The sequence below is a fragment of the Panthera leo genome, chromosome A2, assembly GCF_018350215.1.
Source record: "Panthera leo isolate Ple1 chromosome A2, P.leo_Ple1_pat1.1, whole genome shotgun sequence".
Classification (NCBI taxonomy): Eukaryota; Metazoa; Chordata; class Mammalia; order Carnivora; family Felidae; genus Panthera; species Panthera leo.
The window spans coordinates 98116797-98138037 of record NC_056680.1 but is presented as its reverse complement, the minus strand read 5'-3'; the positions used below and the strand labels follow the sequence as shown (position 1 = coordinate 98138037).

The 21241-nt window shown below is 39.6% G+C and overlaps 1 protein-coding gene across 3 annotated transcripts in view; it reads left to right on the top strand.

The window, feature by feature from the left end:
• SLC25A13 (solute carrier family 25 member 13) overlaps positions 1 to 10099 on the top strand; it is a 183860-nt gene extending 173761 nt beyond the window's left edge. For all 3 annotated transcript variants that reach the window (XM_042918249.1, XM_042918240.1, XM_042918257.1), the window contains 3 exons: positions 8129 to 8287; positions 8381 to 8471; positions 8925 to 10099. In XM_042918249.1, the coding sequence (XP_042774183.1) occupies positions 8129 to 8287; positions 8381 to 8471; positions 8925 to 9111 (437 nt within the window). In that variant the 3' untranslated portion in view covers positions 9112 to 10099. The remainder of the gene's footprint in view (positions 1 to 8128; positions 8288 to 8380; positions 8472 to 8924) is intronic.
• The last annotated feature ends 11142 nt before the right edge of the window (positions 10100 to 21241 follow it).

The window sequence follows — 21241 nt, the reverse complement described above, 5'->3', positions numbered from 1 at the left end:
TGGATAAATGCTTAGTAGTGCAATTGCTGGGTCGTAGGGTAGTTCTATTTTTAGTTTTTTGAGGAACCTCCATACTGCTTTTCAAAGTGGCTGCACCAGCTTGCATTCCCACCAACAATGCAAAAGAGATCCTCTTTCTCTGCATCCTCGCCAACATCTGTTTTTGCCTGAGTTGTTCATGTTAGCCATTCTGACAGCTGTAAGGTGGTATCTGACCATGCATAGTTTTAACTATGATCACACTGTGGATATGTGGTTTTCACTTAATTTCATAGCTGAAGCATTGTTAGCCATCACAGCACAATGGTTAATGGCATGTGCTGTGAGGCCAAACTGGGCAGATTCCAATTCTAGTTTCCCCACTTAGAACTGTGTGACCTGCAGTTTTGTAACCTCTCTCTTCTTGTTTCCCCATCTACACATGGGTGAAGAACGGTCTTAGTCTCATAAAGTTATTTTGAGGTCAGTAGGTACACATTAATAAATGGAAAGATCCAAGAAAGTACCTGGCACATAAGTATTTTTAAATGTTCAATAATAACATTATATGTTTTAAAACTTTGTAAACATAGTTTTTAACTGTCGTATAGTTATCTAACCCTCAATCTTAGATTTTTAAATTTTTTTCAAAAAAAATTTAAATGTATTATATTGTAAAAAATATCTTTGTGCTTAAAGGCTTTTCCCCTACTCTGGGACATTTTTTCCTTGGAGATACAGACTCTTTAAAGTGAGTTTGCTGGTAAAAAGCATGACTGTTTTTAATGCATTACTACATTATTCTTGGAAGTTGGAACTGGTTTATGTCCCCATGCTGCCTTGTTAGCGGTGCAGCTGTCCCAGCATCTTTCAGAGCTGTTGTTCAGATACCTTCTCTGTTCGTTATTTATTGCTGCATAACAGATTACCCCAGCACTGACCAGCTGGAAACAGCAAACACTGATCATCTCACAGTTTCTGTGGACTAGGAGCAGCTTATCTGAGTGCCTCTAGCTCAAGGTCTGGCGTGAGGTTGCAGTCAAGATGTCAGCCAGAGGCTCGGCTGAAGTTGGAGGATTCACCTTCAGGGTGGCTCAGTCACATGGCCATTGGCAAGAGGCCTCAGTTCCTTGCCACATGGTCTCACTGTAGGTCACCTTGGATGTTCTTGTGACAAGGTGACTGACTCCCCCCCCACCCCCCCAGGAGCCAGCTCAGAGAGGGTTGAAGGGAAAGGGGAGACCGGGAGACCAGGGTGGGGAGAGAAGACAGGGGAAGAGAGCAAAGCCCCAGCTGCCATGTCTTTTGTGACCAAACCTTGGAAGTCACACTCCTTTACTTCCACACAATCCTATTGGTTACACCCATCAGCTCTGTGTAATGTACAAGGAGACTGAACAGAGGCTGAGGTGTAAATGCAGGAGGTGAAGGTCATTTGAGAGTCATTTGGGAGCTGAGTGCAACACTTTACTTTCATTATTATCCATCTGCTTCCCTATAGGATGGAAAAATACAAGACAGACTGTCATCCGTTGTTTTTTTTTTTTTTTTCTTCAAAGAACATATTAGCCTCAAAGCTTGATGGTCTTGCATATTGCACAAATCTGTATAAACCATATAAGGAGAACTAAACCACTTTCTTAATAACATCTATCAAAAGCCAGGGGCAAATAACTACTATTCTCATTGAAATTAGGGATAAGACAAGGATATCTCTATCATCCTTGTTTTTCAGGCTTATTTTGGAGGTTCCAGCCAATGTAGTAAAATAGGAAAAAGAAGTAAGAGGCATAAATATTATAAAAGAAGAAATGAAATCAGCATTATTTGCACATGATTGTTTAGCTTCAAATCCAAACAAAAAAATGCCTAAAAATGCATCTGAATTAATAAGTAATGTATTTTGTTATAAGATGAACATAAAAATCTGTATCTAGTGATAAGCAGTTTACTGATGTCATGGAAGGAAGCAGGACAACCAGCTGCTAAGTGTAGAACCTTGCTGGCGTGCTCGGCGGCCAGATCACAGAATTCAGTGTGGAGAAGGGCAAAAACACTTCTGTTTATACATGTGTTGTGCCCAGTGCAACATCATCATTAAGGGCAGTGAACACAAAAATGCACACTTGTGTGGGCTGGTGTATGGAAGATGGATCAGGCCCCCGCATTCCCTTTGGGGATGCCAGTGAGAACAAAGGCATTTCCTAGGTAGAAGACATACTGGTGGAGAATGCGCAGAATCCCCGGAAGTATATCTATCCCAGGGTCAGGGTGATCTTTGTCATTAGGAGAAAGGAGAAACGCGTATCTCAAAATAAGCACAAATAGCAATTTGACCACTGACTTTTTTATTGTAACACAAAAATGTCTTACTACTATTTTTATGTGTATTCTTATATAAAATATCTCCTACACAGAATACATATATTTTTTTGTTGAATAATTGTATTATAAATAAGATGGATCTGGGATTAAATTAATATGATCATGCTTTCTATGTTTTGATAGTAATTTCAGTATTTAGTAAGTACTGTCTTTTTCTAAAAATTTTATTTGACCTGAAGTTAGATTGCTTTAGTAGTATTTTAACAGAGGTGGTTTTTGATATCTCAAAACCTGGAGAATATTGATTTTTTTTTTTTTCAGATATATGTATATGGTTGTAAACTGGGAATATCTTTACTTATTTTTTAGAGAAAGCATGCATGCAGGGGAGGGACAGAGGGAGAGGGAGAGAGAGAATCTTAAGCTGGGCTCAGTCTCAGGACCATGAGATCATGACGTGAGCTTAAATCAAGAGTCAGACACATAGCTGACTGAGCCACCCAGGCACCCCAGAACATCTTTAAACACTGAGAACATCTCTGTTATTTCACAGGATAGAGTAAGCCTAACCAATATTTGAATTTATGTTCATTGGCCAGCATGCCTCTGTGCGTTAGAAGGTGGGAGCCAAAGCAGAGAGCCTGAAATTAAGAAACTAAGTTTTAATTCCCTGCAGTGAACATGTTGCTTTTTGATTATCGAAGGGCATTTCGATATGGCTTACAGATAATATCAAATAAAAGATATCTAGTATTTCTCAAATTTTAGAGCTTCATCATTGGAGGTGATCTTAATTGACAGTGATGAGATAAAGGATAAATCAAATTTAGATTAAGTTGTAACTCAGGAGTGTCTTTAAAAGCTATTAAATACACAGTTAATGGAAGTGCTGTATGTGTGTGACTGGATGGATGGTTTTGCAAACGTATTAAAAGAATGAAGTTAGGAGAGAAGTACTATTGACATAAATTTGTTAGTTATGTGGACATAAAGGTTAAAATAACTTAAAAACAATTCTTAGATCCTTAAAAAAAAGTAATAGGAGAGATTGAATCAAAGTAATAGACTGAGTATATTCATCTGTCTCTCCTTTCAACCCAAATACCTTAAAATGTCGGGAAATACATTTTCTAAAACTCGTATTGGCACTAGAAAATATTAGCACCAGTCCTCGGAAGGCAGGAAACAGAAGCATATTGACTCAGAAACTGGACTGGAGGGTGCCACAACCCAGAACACAGGCAGGAAAAACTGCTCTTAAGGTAAGAGCAGAACCAAAGAATTTTAACCAGTGAGTGAACAATAGAATACCAGGAGTGGGGGAGGGCATGAGGTAAATCTTTAACGGGAGTGAAAGAGCCGAATTCCTGGCAGGAAGGTGGAGCTCAGTCCTCCCTACTCCTTTTTTGTACCTACTCCTTTTTTGTACGTAGCTTTGGGCAACAATTGAATCCAGGCTGAAAGCCCCTGGCTTTTCTCTAAAGAAAGGCACCAATTGCCTGGAGAAGGCTGAGTGTAAGGAACTGAAAAAATGCCAGGTAAGGCTTAAGGTTCCAGACCTTCACCACAGACGGAATGAGTGCATGCCTGCATGCATGCATGAATGAATGAACGAACGAACAAACGAACGAACGCAGCTCTTCGCAACAGGAGCATAAGATAATCTCTTCTACTCCCAGAGTGAAGCGCTCCACGTTTCAGCAGCTTGGAAGGTCCCAACCCTGCTAGGCCACCTCCCCAACCCCTGTCCCCAGTTAACAGGAGTCCCTCGTTTCACAAAGCCCATTGCTGGCCCCCAACGCCCTCCCCCCCATTTGGGAGAGAAACCTGCCGGTGAAACTGACCTAGGTGGTGGTAGAAGCCAGCACTAAGGTAATCAGTCTGTTCTTTGAACTTGAATGTATCAGTAGACAGCCAGAGGTCCTCAGACAAGGAGCAAGAAGAGAAACAAACAGAGGAATTCCAGGAAAGACAGGCAATTCAGAGAAAAGAGGACTTTTAAGAACTATACTTAGGATCTGCAGAGAGATTTGAGGGGAACATTCTTAAGGAAGCTTTCTTGAAAATTAGTAAAAGGATTGCCAAAATTAAAAATCCATGCATCATCTGAATGATAGAATGGGTATGCTCAAAGTCCAAATTAGACATCTGGAAAATGAAGCCGTGGAAAAACAGAAACAAGAACTACAATATGGAGCGAAAATATAGAGATAAGAAAAGGAGAAAATGTGTTAGAGACATGTAGGATTAGTCCAGGAGGTCTAACTTCTATTTCATAGGAGCTCCCTAGAGAGAAGTAATATAAAAGGAGGACAGAAAACAAATCAGTAATAAAAGCTCACCTCTCATGTTTTCATCTGCAGTCCTAGCCCTTTCAATTTAAAATGCCAAGGAGGGGATGTCTGGAACCTCGATGGCATTCCCAGGCACACCAGCGTTCAGGAGGGGGGCAGGTCTCAAGTTCATTTCTCCCATAACTCAAAGTTTACGCCTCACAGATATCTCTAAAGCAAAATGAAAAGTGAATTTAAGGAAGAAAAAACTATGGGATATTTGAAACAGAGCAAATAAAGTTAAACCTGAGCGTGATTTCAGTAACTGGTGACTTTGATAATATGTATTTTTATATAAGAAGGGCTTGCTGGCAAAGGGTGCAAATGTACATTTATTGTACATATTGTAAATAGCGTACTATGTGATAAATGTATGTAATATTTAAATTGGGTAAGGGTAGAGATCAAAAGGGGAACAATTAGAAACAGAAAATAAAAACCACGATATTGGATAGCAGAAATAAGTCTAATAACCACAATTATAACCACAATTGAATGTATTCAGTGCCCCTAGTAAAAAAACAAATGCCTATTCTAGACGAGTTGTGAAAGGAAATCTAGTCATCTGGAGTTTGAGAAAACAGTGACATAGAGCAACTGAAAGAGAACGGGTTGAAAATATGTATTAGGCAAATACCAACAATAAGCAAGTTTAGCAATATTAATGTCAGACTGAATGGAATTCAGGGTTTAAAAATAGCACTTAGAAGCACAGAGGCTTATTTTGCACTTATAAAAAATAAAATTCACTAAGCAGATAGTGTCTGCCTAAATAAAGACATAAATTGAGGCAAGCTGCAATAGACCAGAAATTGGGTCTATCTGTTCTCAAGTTCTGTTCTTCTGAGGGAGCATGCCTGAGAATCTCCTCCTTTAATATCCTCTGGTTCTATTTTAAACTAAAATCCTTTCATGGTATATTGCCATCAACCCCTATGTAGTATCAACCTAATACTGTTTTATAAAACCTCAGCTTAAGAGTATGATAAGAACACGATATATTCCCATTCCAAATCTTGACACTTTTCTTAGAAGCTGATCCATCAAATAGATATTACATATAAGGACGAGGAGGGAATTTGTGAATCCCTTCACCTTGATCCAAAATAAACAGATATTAAAAGTTCGTATCCCATAAACAGAGAAGCACATTCTTTACAAATACTAATGGGATATTTATGAAAATTGAGGCTGCCTTGCCCCAAAGTTGTATTTTGCTGGTTGTGCTTTCTTTTTATTATAAATGAACTTCTGCTCTCTAGGCGCTGGGCCCCCTTTAAAGCGTTGTAATTTTTTATTGGCTAAAGAACACCCCCAGTTGTTCTTGTCACAGAGGTAGTAGGTAGGTCTCATCATCTGTGTCATTACTGAAGCATCCGTCAGGCTGCTGTTGAGGAGCCTAGACGAAGCCTCTCTGTTTCCTAGCCTCCACTTGCTCCCCCATGTTTGGGAGTAGAGAAACCGAGACCTCTTGGTTAGTGTTGTCTTAGCCTTTTGGAAGCCAGGAGAGGCCAGGCAAATTTACTCAGAGTCTTTGCCAACCCTGGCCACCAAAATCAACAGATTTCTGGTGGCCAAGCTCTTTCTGGTAGATACTGCTTTCCTGGCCTTGCTTCAGAGCAACATAAGGCTGTTCTCCAGGTTAGTTTCACTAGTCTTCTATCAGAAATCCCATCCACAGTAACTCCCAGGCCCTCCCAGCTGTCAGCCTGGGAGAGGTGAGGGTGAGTGGGATACGATGAGAGTCCCGGGCAGCTGCTGTATTTCCAGCCCCCAGCTCTCTCTCTCTGTCCCTGGCACACACACACACACCACCACCACCACCACCACCACCACCACCAATCGGTCTTGCCAGATGAACTTGCTAAGCATCTTACACACGTTTCTTTTGGCATATTTATTTCATAATCGGAATCTTTCCTCTCTGCCCCCCAGTACTTCTCTCTTTTTTCATAACAAGGAGCTATTTATGAAAACTAACTGAAGGAGACTTTTTTACTGATGTTATGTATGTCCCCTGTCACTCTGACATCCCTGCCCACTGTTGCAAGGAGCATTTTACTACATGTTGAAAGCAGACAGCCTTGCTAACCTCTTTCTAAACCAGGAAGTAAAACGTAATGGGTGGTGTGAACACAGCGGGTTTCTGAGCATTTTTCCTGTTTCCTTCCATTATGTTGGAGGATAAATTCCTGGCTCAAAGTTAAAATAATTCCTCCAAGTTAATAGGAAATTCAGTATGACTTATCCAGTGAAGCATTGGATATAAGTGAGCTTTTTCACATGCAACAAATGTAATTAATTTTATAAAAAACAGTTACTTACGTTGGGAGTTTGTGAGGTGGTCCGTGAAGATGGAGGAAGAGCTGTACCTTTAGTAGGATAAATACAGACGTGTGCTGTGCAGAGCTCCCCAGGCGCGTGCACACACACACGCACACGCACACACACACGCTGTAACCTTAAAGCTGTCTGTTAGAAGGATGAGATGTACTTGTGAGCCAGACCACGTTGGTTTGGACAGAAATTCTTACAGAATTATTAAGCCTTAAAAAAAGCAAAGGAGATTTATGCATCTGCATTTGACCAATTTGGTTTGGAATAGGTTCATAATGGAAAAGTAATAAAACCATAAGAGACAGTGTCTTCTGAGTACAGTCTCGCTTTTAAAAAATCTAAACATGGGCTGCCCCATTTTGGATAAAATGACTGTAGAAAAATTTCCCACTGGTAATTTTGGGAGGGTTTTGTTGCTGTTGTTGTTCCTTTTTCATTGATTATTAGCCAGTATAAATTTTCAGCTTTCTGTCAAATATTTTTTCTGGAGATGTCAGTTTTAGGAAAAAGGAATCCTGAAGTGTTATCTATGGGAGTCTCCACCTCTGATCACCACCCCCCTTCCTCCCCCCTGCACACACACACACACACACACACACACACACACACACACAGTTTGCTTAGCCCTCAGCCCTCACTGAAGTCTTTTTCTGGTGTAACTGGAGAGGTTAGGCTTTGGTGGGTAAAGGGTGGTTGAACGTGTGCACGAAGGCACCTCCCGTGACTGCCAGCAGCCACAGAAAAGCATGAAGAGGAAACACATAACAAACTTCACCTCTGAAAATCGGACCTAATAACTTTGCAAGTGACTGATTTAGATGGGAAAGTAAAAAAAAAAAAACAAAAACAAAAAAACAGCCTTTCTCCATTTGTTCTCAACCACTTGAAGTAGTGTTACTGACAAATCATTCCTTAAAAGTATTAATAAATATGAAGCTCCCAAAGTGGTTCGGGGCAGGGAGGTGAGGAGAGTCTTAAGGAGCCTCCATCACTGCAGACAGGACAGTCCTGGCCGTGCTTCCCAGAGGACAGCAGAAGAGGCATTTGATTTCATCAGACTCTTAACTTTCTTTCCACGACCAGCAGTTCAAAGCACAGTGGTTTTTATATAGTGAGAATGTGACCAGACTGTGATGGTGGTGCCTTTCCTGCAGGTATGCCGGCGGCATCTTTAGTGACCCCTGCTGATGTTATCAAGACGCGATTACAGGTGGCCGCCAGGGCTGGCCAAACCACTTACAGCGGGGTGATGGACTGCTTTAGGAAGATACTGCGGGAAGAAGGCCCAAAAGCTCTGTGGAAAGGAGCTGGTGGTATGGAAATAATTTGTTCTTAACTAAACCTTTGATATCAGGTAAATTTTTGAAAAATCTAATTGTATCTATTATTTCCCCATTTTCTCAAAGCTCGTGTGTTTCGATCCTCACCCCAGTTTGGTGTAACTTTGCTGACGTACGAATTGCTGCAGCGATGGTTCTACATTGATTTTGGAGGCGTGTAAGTATCCCGCTAGATCTGCAGCTAAGTTTCAGCTCTTCCAGTGCCCTGTCATTATTAAGATGGGTGCATTAATCTAATTCCTAAGGATGAAGTAGAAAGGACGTAGGAAAGGGGCTCCTGGATGGCTCAGTCAGTCGGTTAAGCGTCCGACTTCGGCTCAGGTCACAGGATCCTCTGTCTCCCTCTCTCTGTGCCTCCCCAGCACCTTCTCTGTCTCTCTGTCCCGCTCTCAAAGATAAATAAACATAAAAAAAAAAAAAAAAAGAAAGAAAAGATGTTGGAAAATACTGAAATCATGTAACCAAACACATTTCAAAGGGGAACGTACAACCAACTAGAGCTCCACAATTTCTTTATATGAGGCAGATTTTAACAACTTTTAAATGTTATTTTTACCGAGATAAGAATGATACAAAACTCAGGTTCTCATCCTGTTTTCTCTCCTTTTAGGAAACCCATAGGATCGGAACCGGTTCCTAAATCCAGGATCGTACTGCCCGCTCCCAATCCTGATCACGTTGGAGGCTACAGACTGGCCGTTGCAACGTTTGCAGGGATCGAAAACAAATTTGGACTGTACCTACCTCTCTTCAAGCCGTCCACATCTGCGGCAGAGGTCACCGGTGGAGGCCCGTAGTGGGAGCAGCCCCAGGGTGCGGCTGCAGCTCTGTCCACTGTGGTAGAGAACACCTCACCTCCGATGGAAACAGTGTTTGCCTCCTTTCATTTCCATCTCTTGTTTAAATTCGAGTCTTTTTATAAGGTGGAATCATTCATTTTCTGTGTGCTTTCTTAACCAGAGCGTTGTGAAATTACTCCTAATTATTCTTTGGGCCTCTGCTCACACATCTCTGTTTATAGCTGACATTTACTGGGATTTGGTCAACACTAACATGATTTGGGGAGAAGGAGCAAGTCTGAATAGAAACTAGTGCTGCTCTCCTCAGATTAGAATTATAGTCCCAAAGAGACTACTGAATGGCGATCATGGTGCTCAGAGCAAAGTGCTTCATGCATGTTTAAGCTGGTAGGAAGCTGGGTACATATTTATCACAATAAAAAAACACTGGAAGAAATGAAAACAAAATTATCAGAAATAGCCAGCCTGGCTCCAGATTTTAAACATGTACGAATTCTGTTCATGGATTATATTATGAAGATTTTATGTGAAACCATTTTTTTTTTTTTTTTTTTGGTGTCACGAAAACCACATTGAAGATATCATACTCTGTTAGTGGTACCAAGACTTCTCAGACAGATGTCTTTGTAGTCAGGGAAGTCCTTTTGGTATTTTATTCTATAGACAGAGAAACTATGAGACGCAGTACCTCTCCTGGATGTGCTGATTTGGGGCAAGTTCTCATATGATGCAGTGTGATGATCACTGCCTATTTCAGGAAACATTGCAGGGAAGGGCACATCCCTCATACTCATACCTACTTTACTGCCCCCATCCCCTGCCCCCAGCAGTCGACACCTGTTTGGTTTCAAAATCCCACTTGTCTTGAATCATGTGTAAGACAAATATATTCTAATACACGTTTTTATTTAATTTGTGGTGCCTTGCATCATGGTCAGAAGGCTCAAGCGTTTGTGAAGGAGGAAATAAACTATTTTTAAAGCTATTGAATTGTTTGCTCTCGTGTATGTCACGTGGTGAATGACTAATAATTGTCACTATTGGACTCTATATGTTTCATTTTCAGGGTGGTTTTATTCATATTGGCGTGGATATATCCTCCTGGCCCTTCAAGGTAATGTGTAGCCTGATTTCCACTATGCCGATGTTCAGAGTGAGTAAAAGAAACATCATTTAACCCTCGATAAGCAAGGAACTCAGCTGACACTTTTTCTCCAGTCATCCCCGGTGCTTTGGGCCAGTTTCTTACCATGAGAATCAATATAAATTTTCATTTTATAATATTAATTGGAAGTTTCACTGGAAATTGGGCATGAAAACTGGCATGAAATGACAATTGCATTTTCTAACCTTTCTGACTCTTCCTCATATGAAAACCAGATATCACTGTATCTGACATTGGGTGTTATCTGGCCAACACTATCATTTGGAGAATGAAGCTAGTCTTGAACAGAATCTAGGGCTTTCAGACTACTGAGTGACCTAAGAGCAGTCACTTTGAACTTTCTGAGACTCCCAAACTTCCCTCCATGAGTCAGTCTCAGTCTTTAGGTCAATAGGCTGACATTAAAAGATATTATTCAAAATTGGGGAACATCAACACCATCCACGAGTCTGGTTTTTTATTCTAAATGAAGAAAAGCTTTGTTCTCCTCACCAGAAACAGGACAAATACATATGTGGCTCCCCTCCCTACCACTCCCTCTGTCTACCCATCCTTCCCCCCAATCCCTACTCACTGTGACCAGTGATATTTATATTTTAATCTCAAAGACCAGGCACAGAACTCCAAATACGTCTTAGAAATGTGGGTGGTGTTGCAATACCAAATCAACTCGAGCTATATGGCATTCTGAATGCAGACAAAAGTCCCCGAGTGTAAGTAAATCTTGGCATTCCTTTTCCTGCACTTGCTGGAATTTTGTAGAAGATCACATTCTCACGGTATAAACGGTGACCCAAATCTCAGAAAAGGTGTACTGCGCTGCCCGCTTCTTTAGGAGCTGTTGCTCTATTTACCTGTGGCTGAGGGCGATTCTCTGCAGTAAAGGAGAAACCAGAGGAACCAGGAAGTCAAAGGAAGGAGATGGGGCCAGGGGACTGTGTTTCTTTAAAATCCTAGGCTTATTCTGTCCAGGATAGGCAGTGACTGGAGACACTTTGAAGGAGGCCTCATTTCCATCTGAGTTCTGCTCAGTGGGTGGCGTGACTGTGACATCCTTGAATAGGCCTGCAATCACCATGTGGTGAAAACCACGTCAAATTTGTTCTGGGTTTTCCTTCTTCCTGAAGTGACAGCACAATGCATCAGCAGTGCTGCGGCTGCCGTTCATGCAGCCGGTCATTTCCCTCCTTAACGCTGAGGAACTGAACGATGTGTGACTCCCACACGCTGCCTGCCCACCCAAGGGGGCCAGCCTCGGAGTCTTTCAGCTCTGCCCTAGGCCCGCCTCCTGGTTGCTTTGGGGGTGGGGGAGAGGCCTGATTTTTGTAGCAGCTTTTTTTTTTTTTTCAAGGAGGGGAAAAAATGTGAAGCTGACCACAAAGTGAACACACTGATTCTTGGGTTCCAGTCGTGGCTGGGTTTCTTGAGGCTGGGTGGCATCCTGTCGCCAAGCTCATGCTGCACCTCATAACCCACAACCATTTGCTGAGCTCCCTGGGGTCGCCTTAATCCCAGCAGCCAGGGTTGCACAGGGGAAAATAAGAATTCTGGCACAGAAAGGAGTCATTTAAGTGCTTATTGCATTTCAAGCTTCAGTTTTTACTTAGCTAAAATATTTACCATTGCTGGAAAACAATGTTGAAAATTTTGTGCTTATATGTTATTTAATGGTGTGGCCTATGTAAACCTCAGGATGCTTACATTTTGACAGTCTTCTGGAAATGTTTAACAGCACATAACTCAGTGAGCAGGGAATAAAAACGGGAAGAAATTGTGCTTGAAACTGTTCGTAACCTCGTCCGGCTATAGGTCTTCAGCAAGTTGCAGTGGAATTCTTCAGGTAGAGGGAGTGAGGGTTCCCGTAATGGAATTTGAGGAGTCCGCTGCCTTGCAGGCCCCGTTTATCAGCCTTGTAGATAACCCTCTCTAAAAGTCATCCTGTGCCTTTTTTAACCGCAGAAGCCATTCTTTTGGGGATGCATTTGTATCTCTGCCACTGAGCAAAAGCCCACTTTAAATTCAGGGTAATCAAATGCTTTCAGGATGTGGATTTTTCCAAAGATGTTTAAAAGACACGTTCATTGGTAAGAGCAGTGAAATGTTCTTTCCCCAAATGGTCCTGCCCACAGAGGGGGTGTGCCTTTTGTTTCCCCTTTGGGGAATAACCCAACCCTCACCAGAGAGTTCTATTTTCAATGTTAGGGAGGCTGCAGGGGGTCCACTGCTTCATTTTAAAGGCCAAGGCAGCTAAAAAGCATTGCACCCCTGTCTTTTAAAACCATGCAGTCTTTACTTTGAAATCCCAGACTGGGCTCGAACAAGGGTGGAGACCGAGGCTTTTGTTCAGTTTCCACACTACCTGGAACTTAGTAGGCTCTTGGTTATTATTTTCAAGGATGGATGGATGGAGTTTTGGGACATAGGTTTTTTTTTTTTTTTTTTTCCAATGAGCAATCTCTGTTACTTTCCTACTTTACAAGCCTTTTCCGCTGCTGGAGTTAAAACCATGACTGAAAACAATCACAGTCTTCTGTATTGATCACATCCTTTAGAAGTCATAAATAGGTCTTTTATTAAAAAGTTACAGCTATTTAAAATTGGTTTTAATTACTTATGTTGACTTAGGAACTGTCATACAAACGAGAAGATATTTAAATTTCCTGATCATTGTTAAAAATAACAGCCTTTAAAAAATCGTATCTTTTGAGATTAGTGTTACGTTAGGGTTGAGATATGTCACTGTATCGTATGTTTTCCTTATCGGTGAATATTAATTATTTACAACTCATTCTCTCTGTTTCTCTCACTGCCTGATGTTTGTGTCCGTAGGAGCACGGTGGCAAGCTTTCCTTTAGAAGCTGCTGGGACAACGGGAACTCTCTTTCAAAAGGGTTTGTTTTTAGCTAATGCATTAATTGACTCCAAAAAAGAGTCCAAATGGAACACTCCGCTTTCATCTGCTGGGGTAACCTAATAAAATAATGTTTGTTTTTAGATTCCCGGCTGTTAAGGGGGTTTTGCTCAAGGCAAAACCACAGTCCCCTCGAATAACTTCAGAAGGAAAGCTAAGAAGACACACTAATTGTGCCTGTCTGAGGCTTGCTTCTCCCGGGTCCCAGGCACACCCCTAGCACACTGGGCTGGCCACCCGGGCCTCAGTGCCCACCACCACTTTGATTCCATTAGACCGGGCTCCTGCCCCTTTGCAGGACGCTTGGTTTGGCAGTGGAGCTGTTCTAAGGTGATCTTAAAATAGACGCAAGCTCTCAGAACAGACTTGTGCAAGCATACCATAGTCTGTCCTGTATGGCGGGGAAAGGGAAATTCGGGGCTTAAGGCAAAAAGACTGATTAAAACACCATTCCCTGTCTCTTATCACTCCCCTCCACCTTCTTTGCTACCTATCCCAGCTCTTGCTCTGGTCTTACTGGGCTGCTTTCAGATGAGAGAGGGACAAGTCATTCTGCCTCCACCCTGGAGTATTTTGGCCACTAAGAACTCACTCATTAAATATGAGGCTTGACATGCCAGTCATGATCTCATTCAGTCCTCTCCACAACCCTTAAAGTAGGTACTGTGCTTTTTCCTATGCTACAAATGAGGAAACCCAAGACTCACAGAGGTGAAGTGTCTTGTGCACGGTCTCTGCTAGCAATGAGGGGGCTAGAATTTGAATCTGGGTCTGATGGCAGCCCAAGCCCTGTCCTTTACCTACAAGGGTTGCTCAGCAAAACTCAGTCCCTGAAATTCTTATGATAGTCTTTGCCCAGATTTCTTATTGGCCCCAGTTCTCAGAATCAGACGTATCACTCCTTAGCATAGAAGAGAAGGGTGATCACTGATTATTTACCATAGTAAGTACATTTGCTGATTCAGAGAATTGCAGAGCCTGAGGACCAGGTGAATCCTAACAAGCCTTTTGAGGTCCATCTTAAACTATTTTATGGCCTATTAAAGTCAGTAAAGAGAGCATTAAGGTAAACTCAAAGCATTTGCCCCATGGTAAATGTCTAAGATGGAAAGGTAATGTGGAAAAAGCAGAGATAAATTTACAGACTGTTACTGTGCAACGCGATATGATGTGAACTGAATTGGACCATCTTAAAAATCTCTACTATAATTAGAAAATGCCATTGTTCTACAGAAGTTGGAAATAATGGAAAACCAAGTTAAAAGTAAATATCTATGGGTACTTGGCCTCAAATTGTGTCTGGAGACAGTTTACAGAATGTGGGATTTGCTGGAATTACTTTGGGTTGTAAAATCTCCGTCACCACTAATGGTGGAAAAGTCTTACTGTATTCCCAACAAGTTCCCTGCACTCCCTCAAGCCAAAGGAGAGGACATGTCCCACTGCACTCTGCTGTCCCCTCCACCATTCTTATGTAAACCAAAGCAGAGTAGTGACTGACCCACACTAAAAATTAACTGAAAACATATATATATCTTACAGTGTGAATTTGTTTTGAGGCAAGATTTACCTACATAAGTTCTGAATATACAAGTGTGCTCTATCAATTTGAGAATTTAGATCTGACAGCCACTCGTGTAAGAAACTACTTTTTCTGATAACTTTGTCATTTGAATTAGCTTCAGAGTTCTAAAAGGCTTACCCTCTTGTTAAAGTAAAATCAGAAAAAATGAAAAGTTGGGGCTGAGAAAAATTGAAACGGGGTTCTTTTTTTTCTCTTAAGACAGAGGTGAAGTGATTGCTGATGCCTGTTGAATTTTATTGCAGAAAGTAGAGATTTCTCCACATGTACGGTCTCAGCCTTTGTCCTGCCTCACTACACAATGTATGTATTTCCTTCTTTCTAACTAAAGAAGCAGTTCATAGGCTAATATCTTGGCTGCTGTAGTCTGAGGTAATAAATAGTAGGGCAAACAGTAGAATAACCAAAAACTTTAGAGGACCATCTGGGGCATGAGATATCCATGGGGCTTTGAATAGCTCTAGCACATGCCTGAGCATCTGGAAGGACACACAAACATACTCAGAACAGTGCGTATGCTCAGGAGAGACCCAAGAAGGCCCTAAGCTCTCAACTTCCTTCTAACCTTGAGGCTCTCCAGAAAAAGGAAGTGAAGACTAATGCAGAGTTGTAAATGGACTACCTGAGTGTTGAAAGTGCACCTCAACACACATGAGCCCTTTGGCAAACACTGGAAGAGCCTTTTGGTTTTAGGCATTTACAGAAACCTCTGTCCACTTATTGGCTAAATATCAAGTTAACAGAGATTTCTTTAACAAAGGGCCACACGTGGCACAGAATACATATTGTATGGAATTCAGAGAATTTGCTAAACAGTGATTACAATAAGCAACAACAACAAATCCTGGGGAGGGGAGGAAATCTGATTTCCAGAGTTGTACATTGTAAATATTCAAAACATCCAGTGTTCAACGAAAAAGTATAAGACATGTAAAGAAGCAGAGTATGGCATATACCCAAGGAAAAAAAAAATCAAGAAGAACTCTGAGGAAGCCCAGAGACTGGATTTTTCTTTCTAGACAAAGGTTTTAAACCAGCTATTTGAAGTCTACTCACTGAATGGAAACCAAGTCTAAAGAACTAATGGGAAGTATAGAATGTAGTAGGCAGAAGAAAGAAGAAGCAAATGCGAGGAAGGAGCGTTTGAAATATGCAATCTAAAGAACAAAAAGGAGAAACAAGAAATTGAACACAGACCTGTGGGGCACCATCATGTATGCTGACGTTGCACATAATGGGAGTTCCACAAGGAGACAGAGGAAGGGCAGAATTGTTGAAGAGAGAAAAGTTGAAAACTTCCCAAAGTTGATGAAAAACAATCTGTCATTCCAGAAGCTCCATGAAATCCAAGTAGGACAGACTCAGAGATCCAGCATAAACACATCATAAACTGTCAAAAGTCAAAACCCGGGAGGCCATCTTGAAGCTACAAGAAAGAAGCAACTCCTCATATACGAAGGAGCCTAAATAAGATTAGCAGCTGATATCTTATCTGAAGCCATAGAAGCCAGAAGGCAGTGGGATGAAATATTCAACGTGTTAAAAAAAAAAATCTGTCAATGAAGATTTCTACTTCTGATAAAATTATTCCTCAAAGATGAGGGAGAAATAATATTCCCAGATAAGCAAAACCTGAAAGTTTGTCACCAGCAGCCCTGCCTTACAACAGGCTCCAAAGAGTCCAGGCTAAAATGAAAGGACACTAGAGGGAGATTTCAAAATAATAAAAGGGTCAGTTATTGAGAGGATATAATAAACGAAATATTTAAGTATCTAGTAACAGAGCTTCAAAGTGCATGAGTAAAAACAGAACTGAAGGGTAAATAGACAAATCACAGCCATATTTGCATATTTTAACATTCCCTTCTCAGAAATTAATAGAACAGAAAATAATCAGTAAGATTACAGAAGATTGAAACCATACTCTCAGGCAATTTAATCTATTTGACATTTTTAGAACCACAGGCCCAGTATCTGAAGAATTCACATTCTTTTTAAGTGCACGTGGAACATTGACCGAGCTAGACCATATGCTGGCCCATAAAATAAATCTTAATAAATTTCGGAGGATTTGAAATATAGAGTATTTCTTACTCTGTATGTTTTCTTACCAAGCAGAATCAAACTAGAAATAAAAACAAAGATACCTGGAAAGCTTTCCAAATATTTTGAAGTTAAATACACTTCTATAAAGCCCATGGGTCAAATAATACATTACAACGGAAATTAGAAAATATTTTGAACAGAATGATAACAAAAACACAACACATCAAAATTGGTGGGATACATACAGTAAAGGCAGTACTTAGAGGGATTTTTATAACTTTAAAGGCCTAAATTAGAAGAAAACAAGTGTTTTACAACCAATGATCTAATTTCCACTTTAGGAGGTAAGAAAAAAGGGCAAATTAAATCCAAAGTAGAAAGAAGAAAAAATGGACAAACTAAATAGAGAAAAATAGGCAATTCCAAAAGCCAGTTCTTTAACAGATTAACAACATTGATAATTAACAAGACTATTTTTTTAAAAAGACAAGTTACCAATATATCAAGAATTAAAAAGAAGACATCACTATGATCATATATATATATGTGTATAATGATGCAATAGAAGACGAATGTTAATGAATTTGATAACTTAAATGGACACTTCTTGAAGAAACACAACTTGCCAAAATGGAACGAAAAAGAAATAGAAAATCTGAATAGTTCTATTTCTTTTAAATAAATGAATTTGTTATGGAAAAACTTCCTTCTAAATAAAACTCCAGGGCCACATGTCTTCACCAGTTAATTCTATCAAAAATTTAAAGAAGAATTAATACCATTATTACACTCTTGCACAAAATAGAGGATGTGGGAACATTTCTCAGGTCCTCATGTAAACATAATCATATAACTAAGACTGACAAAGACATTACAAGAATAGAAAATTAAAGACCAGTATCCTTAAGGAAAAATTATGGGAAATTTCTTAAGTTATCAGCAAATAGGGGACACCTGGGTGGCTCAGTCAGTTAAGCATCCGACTTTGGCTCGGTTCATGACCTTGTGGTTCATGAGTTCAAGCCCTATATTGGGCTCTGTGCTGACAACTCAGAGCCTGGAGCCTGCTTCGGATTCTGTGTCTTCCTCGCTCTCTGCCCCTCCATGACTCGTGCTCTGTCTCTCTCTCAAAAATAAACATTTTAAAAAAATTATTAGCAAATAGAATCTAGTAATGTATTTTGATCAAATGACATTTATGCCAGGATGGCAAGGTTGGATTAACATTCAAAAAAAACAATCGCCCAGTGTAATTCATCACATAAATAGAGTAGATGGAAAAATTCTATGACTATATCAGTAGATGAAGAACAGAAGTATAACCTATTCATAATAAAGCCTTTCAATAAGCTAAGAATAAAATAGAATTTCCTCATGATAAAAGTGAAACACTGCAACTCTTATAGTAAGATCAGGAAAAAGGTAAGGATGTCTTCCTTTACCTCTTCAGTACAACATTGAGCTAGAAGTGCTAGCTAGTGTTGTAAGGCAAGAAAAAAAAAGGCTGGAAAGGAAGAAATACAGTTTTCATTATTCTCAGTACAATTTTATATGTAATAATAGGATCTATGAAATCTAGAAATAATATACTTAGTAAATTTGCAAAATATAAGGTCAATATACAAAAAACATTTTATTTCTGAAAACTGGCAAAAACTATTTGAAAAATAAAATCTAAATTACAACATTTACAATAGAATAAAAAAATTAAGTACCTAGGAATAAATCCTAAAGATGTGCACAACCTACATACTAAAAACTGTTGTGAGGTAAAGAAGACTCAATGAATGGAAAAACATAACCTGTTAATGGGTTGGAAGATGCAAAATTGTTAGTATGTTCATTCTTCCAAAATAGCATATAGATTAAATGAAAGCCAAACAATACGGTTTCCTTTTTTACATTTTTCAATGATTCTAAAATTACATGGAAACACAAAAGATCTAGCATAGCTAAAACAGTCTTTCAAAATGAATAACAAATTTGGAGAACTTACACTACCTGATTTCAAGACTTAGTAAAGGCTATAGCAATAAGACAATGTATTATATAAAAACAAATTGCTCAATGAAATAGGATAGTGGTTCCATAAAAATACCTGTATGTAGGGGCACCTGAGTGGCTCAGTCGGTTAAGCGTCTTGATTTTGGCTCAGGTCCGGATTTCGTTGTTCATGGGAACAAGTGCAGAGCCTGCTTGGGATTCTATCTCTCCCTTGTGGCCGCCCCCGACACCCCGCCATTCTCATGCGCACACACATGCTCTCAAAAATAAACATTAAAAAAAATTACCTGTATGTAATCATCAATTGACTTTTTACCAAGGATGCTAATTCAATTTAATGATCAAAAAGAAAATGATTTGTTAGTATATATTGCCAGACTAGCTAAATATCCACAAACTCAAAAAAATAATCAGTTTCGACCACTGCCTCATTCCATACGCAAACATTAAGATACATCATAGAGCTAAATGTAAAGCCTAAAATAGTAAAATGTTTAGAAAAAAACAAGATAGTATCTTTGTGATCTGAGGCAAGCAAAGACTTGCTAGGAAGAACCGTAAAATACTAATCGGAGAGGATAAAAATGGGCAAATTGGATTGCAACAAAACTTGACATTTTTGCATATCACAGTATTTTAAGGGAATGAAATTCTAAGTCACGGATTAGGAAAAATATTTGTAACACATATATCTGACAAAGGAGTTCTATAGGGATTATATAAAGAACTTCCTTTAATAATAAAATCCAGTGTTTAAAAATGGCCAAAATATTTGAGGAGCTGTTTCACAGAAAAAGATGTAATTTGACACGTAAGAATGGCCAATAAGCACACACAGAGGTGCTCAAAACCACCAGTCATCACATATATGCAAACTAAAACCACAGCCTGATAGTGTTTCATACCCACCCAAATGGCCAAAATGAAAAAGACCAACAATACTAGATACTGGAGCAGTTTGGTACAGCTGGAACTCTTGATGCTTTGTTGGTGGGAATGGGAAATGGTACAGCCACCTTGGAGAGTGCTTACCAAGTTTCCTGAAAGTTAAACAAAGATCCACATATGACCTAGAAATTCCACTCCCAGTTTACCTAAGAAAACATGTTGCCTACAAAAAGAACTGTACTAGAATATTCATAGCAATGCTAGACAAAAAGTCTTCCAACTCGAAATACTAATGTTCAGTAGCTGGTGAGTGAATAGATGAATTGCAGACTAGTTGTAAAATGGAATACCAGTCAGCAATTAAAAGGAACATATTACTCAAATATTCAGCACATGGACGAATTTCAAAGGAATTCTGTCAAGCAAAATAATCTAGTCATAAAGTAAGACATGCTGTGTTATTTCACTTACATGAAGTTTAACAACGTAACAGGCAAAACTAATCTGTGTCGACAGAAATCAAAACAATGATTGCAAGAAAGGGCCATGAGAGAATTTCTGTCCTTATTAAAATGTTCTGTATCTTGTTTTGTCTGCTGGTTACATGAATGTACACAGTTGCTAAAACTTGTTGACCCAAACACTCCACATCTGTGTATTTTATTTTATGTGAATTACCTCAATAAAAATAGAAAAACACTTTTTCTCATTTTAATTTCACTTATAATTTTTAATTCTCCCTCTCTCTCAGTACTCTAATTGGGAGCATCAGACGCTTTTAAACTCATCTTCAGTTGTTTGTTGTTACTTTAAACTATGACTTCTTATTGGTGTTGATGTTAAGCTGTTAGGGAACCTATTACTTTCACAGATAAACGGTTAGTTGAAAAATCAGAGGAATGACCTTAATTATATTTAAGGGTGAAATTTTGAAATATGTGCACGGAGGTTTATAAACTCAGTGCTTTCAGCCTTCTGGACAGAAGAAACAATGAGTACAAAGGCCCTATGACTAGAAGTGCTTGATGTGTCAAAGAGTGAGGTCAGAGAAACGGGAGTGGTTTAGCAAAGATTAAGTAACAGGATGTAAGCAAGATCAGATAACAAGTAAGAGTCAAATCTTATGGGGGCCTGTGGGCCGCTATCAGGATTTTGACTTCTACTCCAAGTGATGTGAAAGCCATTTTTGTGTTTTGTTTTGGTTTGTTTTTTATTGAACTAGAGTTGACATCTCGTTATATTGGTTTCAGGTGTTCAACGTAGTGATTTGACATTTAATACATTACAAAATGCTTAGCACGGTAAGTGTAGTCACCATCTGTCACCATACAAGTTATTAAAATATCATTGACTATATTCCCTAAGCTGTTCTTTACATCCCTGTGATTTATGCCATTGGTATGCTTTGCCTGAGGAGTTAAGTGTTGTAACAGTATCATTCAAGTGACTATATTGAGAAGAGGCTGAAGAGGTCACAGGTGGAAGCCAGGAGGTCAGTTAGGAGATCACTTCAAGAATTCATGAGTGAGGT